The 6,000-nt window shown below is 37.1% G+C and overlaps 1 protein-coding gene across 1 annotated transcript in view; it reads left to right on the forward strand.

Annotated features, from left to right (window-relative positions):
* The window catches only part of COL21A1 (collagen type XXI alpha 1 chain), a 180,973-nt gene extending 175,479 nt beyond the window's left edge, over positions 1–5,494 (forward strand). The window contains exons 25-30 of the mRNA XM_032409621.1: positions 53–85; positions 653–799; positions 889–943; positions 1,663–1,863; positions 2,662–2,739; positions 4,233–5,494. Coding sequence (XP_032265512.1) covers positions 53–85; positions 653–799; positions 889–943; positions 1,663–1,863; positions 2,662–2,739; positions 4,233–4,420 — 702 coding nt within the window. The 3' untranslated portion in view covers positions 4,421–5,494. The remainder of the gene's footprint in view (positions 1–52; positions 86–652; positions 800–888; positions 944–1,662; positions 1,864–2,661; positions 2,740–4,232) is intronic.
* The last annotated feature ends 506 nt before the right edge of the window (positions 5,495–6,000 follow it).

Consider the following 6,000-nt stretch of genomic DNA (forward strand, 5'->3'; position numbering starts at 1 on the left):
GTACTGTACCTTGCACAGTTATTATAGTTTTTTTTCCTATTAATTTTCAAAGGGAATTCAAGGCCATCATGGTGCAAAAGGAGAGGTATGTTTCTTCATGTCTTAGGCTCTCTTTTCAGTCCTTATTGCTTCAATTTTCAATGCTGTATAAATCTAGCTATTGACATCACAAACAAAATGCTTTTCATGTTCTTCAGTTCTTAAATAGTGATTTTCATAATATGTGGATTCATTGAATTAATTATGAAATGTTACATATTTGTGAACATTAATGGTTCTAGATTAGGAGCTAAGTTTTTTCCTGCATATATTCAACAAAGAACATGGTGTTTCTGTATTTGTCTCTCTAGAATTTAAACTCTTTGGGAACAGGACTGTGTCATGTTTGCTGTTTCTCTGGCACTAAACGTATTGCCTACACAATACGCTCAATGAAGAGAGGATATTTGTGGAGTTGGGGGGATGGGTGGATGGATAAATATATGAAGTTTCTCTTCTGATTAATAACAGCATTTCACAGCTGTTCCCTATATAATGTACATCATATATACCTATATATATAGTCATATGCATATCCTTAAGGAAGTCTGTGATGCAATTATACCTTCTGAAATATTTAAATAGAGCTTTTCAAGATTTCTTCTGATTTCAGAGAGGTGAAAAGGGAGAGCCTGGTGTCAGAGGTGCCACCGGACCAAAAGGAGAGTCTGGGGTGGATGGCCTGATGGGGCCTGTGGGTCCCCAGGGGCAGCGTGGGGTAGCAGGTCCTCAGGGACCTCCAGGATTGGATGGGAAACCCGTACGTATTCTGCTTCTTCCATAGTTCTTGTGTTCTCATTGCTTTTTACTTGGTATGTACATGTTATAATGCCAAATAATTTGATGCAGGGGAGAGAATTTTCAGAACAGTTTATTCGACAAGTTTGCACTGATGTATTAAGAGGTAAGTCTCAAACAGATTTTATTTCTTTTTCTTTTAAAGATTTTTATTTATTTGACAGAGAGAGAGACAACGTGAGAGAGGGAACACAAGCAGGGGGAGTGGGAGAGGGAGAGGAAGTAGGCTTCCTGCTGAGCAGGGAGCCTGATGTGAGGCTCGATCCCAGGACCCTGGGATCATGACCTGAGCCGAAGGCAGATGCTTAACGACTGAGCCACCCAGGTGCCCCTCAAACAGATTTTAATAACTTTAAAGTTACTAAAGTAATACAGATTCTTGGTAGAAATTATAAAAGATAAAAGTAAGATAAGAAAATAAAGGACATTTATAAACCCCTGTTTTTTTCTAGATGAGTATGTTTATGAAGATGAAAATTATATGTTCTCTTTTGTAATCTTTTTAATAAAGAAATTTATCATGATTTCACCATGAATTAAATTTTCTTTTCTGACATAATTCTGAAAATTTAATTCATAAATATGGATGTCTACAATTTGCCAGTTTCTTTTTTGAGGTTTGTTTTCACTTTTCCCTCCCATTTTAAGCAATTGCTACAATAAAATGATGACACAGACCAATGAGTATTTCCAGAGTTAAATTCCTAGAAGTGAAATTATTGGTCAACAGATTGGCATCTGTAAATTGTAAAAAAAATGAGTAGAGATGTTATTAATGCGCATTTGCCATTTAAACATAAGGGGTGGGACTTCTTTGTTTTTAAGCTCAGCTACCAGTCTTACTTCAGAGTGGAAGAATTCAAAGTTGTGATCATTGCCAGTCCCAGCACGGTTCCCCTGGTATTCCTGGGCCACCCGGTCCCATAGGCCCGGAAGGTCCTCGAGGATTTCCTGGTTTGCCAGGAAGAGATGGTGTTCCTGGGTTAGTGGGTGCTCCTGGACATCCAGGTGCCAGAGGATTAAAAGGTACTTAACTTTATGTGCATAAGCAAACAAACAATAAAAAAGGGTATGGTTTGTATTCACCCTCTAAACTGATTTAATAGGCAAGGGTTCATCTTTGTTTTTATGATGACAGAAAGCTCTTGTATACCTCAGTCTCTAAATAATTTGTCAACTAGTTAAGCAAATTTTCTATTTTCTTAAAGCAATATTCTGAAGTAGAGAAAGGTTAAAGTTTAAAGCTTGTGAAGTGACAGATTAGAAAATGTTGACAATGCACTTAGAGATTTTGCCTGAGTCTTTAATAAGAAGGTCTTTAAATAGAAAGACACAGACACTATTTCCTTTATTTTGACCTCAGTAACTTCTGTTACCTTATTGAAAAGGTTTTTTTCTCTTACAGGAAAAATTATGTTTTGCAACCAAACTTCCTAATGGTCCACAACTTACTTCTCTGTCTTTGAATGTTTATATGAAATGTCATTTGATAATACTTCCCTTTTCAGTTACTATTATATGACCAATTTAGATGTTCAATCACAGTAATAAATAAACAACTATGATTAAGAGAAAGGGCTAATAATCCCAAGCCATTTTCCTTTTTTAATATGTAATCCTTGTTACATCTTTCTAGATCACTGATAATTTTAGAAATTTTTGCTTCAAAAATTCCATTTCCCATGAGAAATAATAAATGGCAAGCTATTTTTAAAAGATTTATTTTTCTTTCAATGTGTGTATGAACAGCTTTGAAAGAAACAATCCCGGAGGAAGTGATTTTATAGGAAAAGTAAGCTTACTCCTGTCTTTGACACTCTGCAGGTCTACCAGGAAGAAATGGGGCAAAAGGGAACCAAGGGTTTGGGTACCCGGGAAGACAAGGTCCTCCTGGTCCCCCAGGTAAGACTTGTTATATGCTCATAAGTGTTGCTGCACATTTGGCTTTAAGAAAATCATCACCAACCTATGTCAAAAAATTTTAAATCAAGACATTTGTTTCCTTTTTTTGAATGATTCACATTCAACACATTGAGCTCTAACTCCTAGACTTTTCTTCCTCTATCATATTCATGAATCACTCAGGATTTTCTCTTGTTTATCATTTGGATACCTTAGAAAACTACTCTGTAGATTAGTTCTTGAATGGTTTTAGTCACCCATGTTTATCTAGTGTGTATCTCTGTTCAATCTTTGATTCTCAAGAAAGCAGAATAACTGAATGGAGGACTCTTAAGTCACCCTCTGCTAGCTGTGTTATTTAACTTTGTTATGCCTCCGTTTCCTCATTTGTGAAATGGTGATGAGATGTTATGTGCCTCATGACATTATTGGAAAATGATATGAGTTAATACATGTAGGGCATTTGGAACAGTGCATAACAATCATGTTTTCAATAAATGTACTATTTAAAGATTTTATTTATTTGAGAGAGGGAGAGAGAGAGAGCACATGTGAGCGTGCACGAGCAGACTCCCCGCTGAGCAGGGAGCCTGATGCTGGGCTTGATTGCAGGAGCCTGAGATCATGACCTGAGCCAAAGTCAGATGCTCAGCTGACGAAGCCACCCAGGTGCCCCTTATTATTATTGTAGATGTTATTACCTCAAGAAGCTTTTGAGTGGGTCAAAGGATTCAACAGTCTTTATGTAAAATACTTGGAACAGTATCTACGGTTGTAGTTAAGTGCTAAATAAATGTTTCTTAGTAAGAGCAGCAGGAATAATTAGTAATAGAAAGTGCCTCAGACTACTCTGCCCCATTTCAAAAGCTGAATATTTTGTTCTTTTGAGTCATCAACTTTTTAAAAGGCCAAATCCTATGTTAACTCTCCTTCCTTTGAGCATGCTAATTGAACTAATTAGGCAATGATTCACAAATGAGTGCTATAACACCTTTGTGTGTATATTGATCACAATTATTGCATGGTAATGACAGTGTATTTAAATGTGGAAACTTAAAAATGTGTCTAATGAAAATAGTCATTTAACTGCAAATGTGGCACAAAAGTGACTTCAGTAAAGTTTTAGATTACTGATCTATTCACTTGCTAATTTATAATGATATTGACAGAAGATATGCTGGAAGGAAGAAATGTTTGGGCAACCCACCAATTAAAATATTAGAATGTTAGCTCTGTGTCCTAATCAGCAGCATGATTGCTATATTAATATAGCTTAGCCCAGTTTTATAAAAATTGCTGATGATTTTTGAATAGTTCTTTTCCACATGGGAGGTATATAGGATTAGCAAAAGAGTCCCTCCTCTTTTCACATCTGTGCAAATACATAAAACTTAAAAAAAATTTTTTTTCAGTTTAAGTTTCTTACAGAATCAGCTCTATCATCATCAACAACCAAACTCCTCTGTTCATATATTGCTCATGTCCCATCTTAGGTCCGGAGGGCCCTCCTGGAATAAGCAAAGAAGGTCCTCCAGGAGACCCAGGTCTCCCAGGCAAAGATGGAGATCATGGAAAACCTGGAATCCAAGGGCAACCAGGACCCCCTGGCATCTGCGATCCATCGCTATGTTTTAGTGTAATTGTCGGAAGAGATCCATTTAGAAAAGGACCAAACTATTAGTGTCTGATGCCTCACTCAGCAACCTAGGCATGGTGCTTTTCTCTTATGGTCTTTTGCATCTCAGGAAGATAACAACAGTAATCCCTTGAAAAGAAACTAAAGTACCTCGGTGTTTTTATTATTATTTTTTTCTTAAGGAAAAATATATAAAAGGTCACATATACTGATTCTAGAGACTCTGCAGTAATTCAAGAGCCTTTAGATTAGTAGTATTAACTAAATCTCAAGGGTTTCTTGTAAGTCCATTTATTTTAATCAAAGTTGAACATTAAAAAAACCCACCATTGCCTGTTACCAGTCAATTTCAGTCACTGTGAAATATTTCACATTCAGCCTCCATGCAGCAGAGTATTTGAGTTCAATTTCATGTCTGTGTGAATTTCATTTTTCATATCTCATAGCACATGCTTGTCACATTAGCCAAAACACATGTCTGGTGTCGTTGGAAAGAACATCAGGGCTGACACTCGGCTAGGACCGACTGTGTTGCCCCACCAGCCACTTACCCCAGTGTCTGTCCTAATTGGGGAGGGACAGTGGACTGGTGGGTGTTCAGGGTTTTGAATGATCACCTCTGAATGAGATGAAAGTGTTTCTTAAGTACATGTGCAAACCCTCAAATTATGCTGAGAGACAGTATTGATTACATGGGGAATGGTCAAAATTGTGTCACGTTAAAAATATGTTAGAAAAAAGTTTCATTGTACCTGGTCAGTATGTTCCAAGGAAATGCAGGTTCAGGAATGCTAAAAAGACTTCATTCTTCACATTTGCTTAGTAATTGGAATGTTTGTTGTATGCCTTCATCTTCCATTTCACTTACTATATGTGTATGTTCCTACATGTTAACTTTGATTTGTAGCAAAGCTAATGGGAATAAATGCTCTAGTCAAAAGGAAAGATAACTCCACAGCTCCTAGTATGTGTTGATATTTTTAGCAGACTTTAAAATATTATGAACAGTCTTTGTGTACTGTACTTACTGCTTTTGTAAGGAACGTGTTTGAGATATTTCATCCTAATCATGCTCTAAATTTTGTTACATGCTTGTTACTCAAAGTACAATAAAGTTTCGTACAGGCCTGTTTGCCGTGGTTTCTTTTTTATACGTAATTTGAACTGACGGAGGAGTATAGTATCCATATCCCATAGTCACTTATTCAGTGGAGATACTTTATTAAATTATTTACCCTATTCTCTACAAACTTGTTCATCTGAAATAACTTAGAAATTCAGTTGGTGTGCTACTCACATAAAGACATGGTGCAGCATCTCCTTCCTGGCCCAGGAGTGGCTGTGGATCTGTGTTTAGTTTAACTGACATGTCATTCTACCGCTCTGATGAGGACCTCATAACATTCAGTAGCAGACTTGGCACAAGGCTTGTTTTTTGTTGTTTTTGCTTTTTTTATTGAAGTATGGTTGACACACAGTGTTACATGAGTTTCAGGTGCACAACATAGTGATTCAACAGGTCTGTTCGGTGTGCTGCGCTCCCCGTCTGTCACCACACAACGCTACAACATAGTGTAGCCACCGTCCGTCCCCATACGCTGCTGTAATGGTATCATCGACTGAAC

Source organism: Phoca vitulina, unplaced genomic scaffold, assembly GCF_004348235.1.
Source record: "Phoca vitulina isolate PV1807 unplaced genomic scaffold, GSC_HSeal_1.0 scaffold11, whole genome shotgun sequence".
Lineage (NCBI taxonomy): Eukaryota > Metazoa > Chordata > Mammalia > Carnivora > Phocidae > Phoca > Phoca vitulina.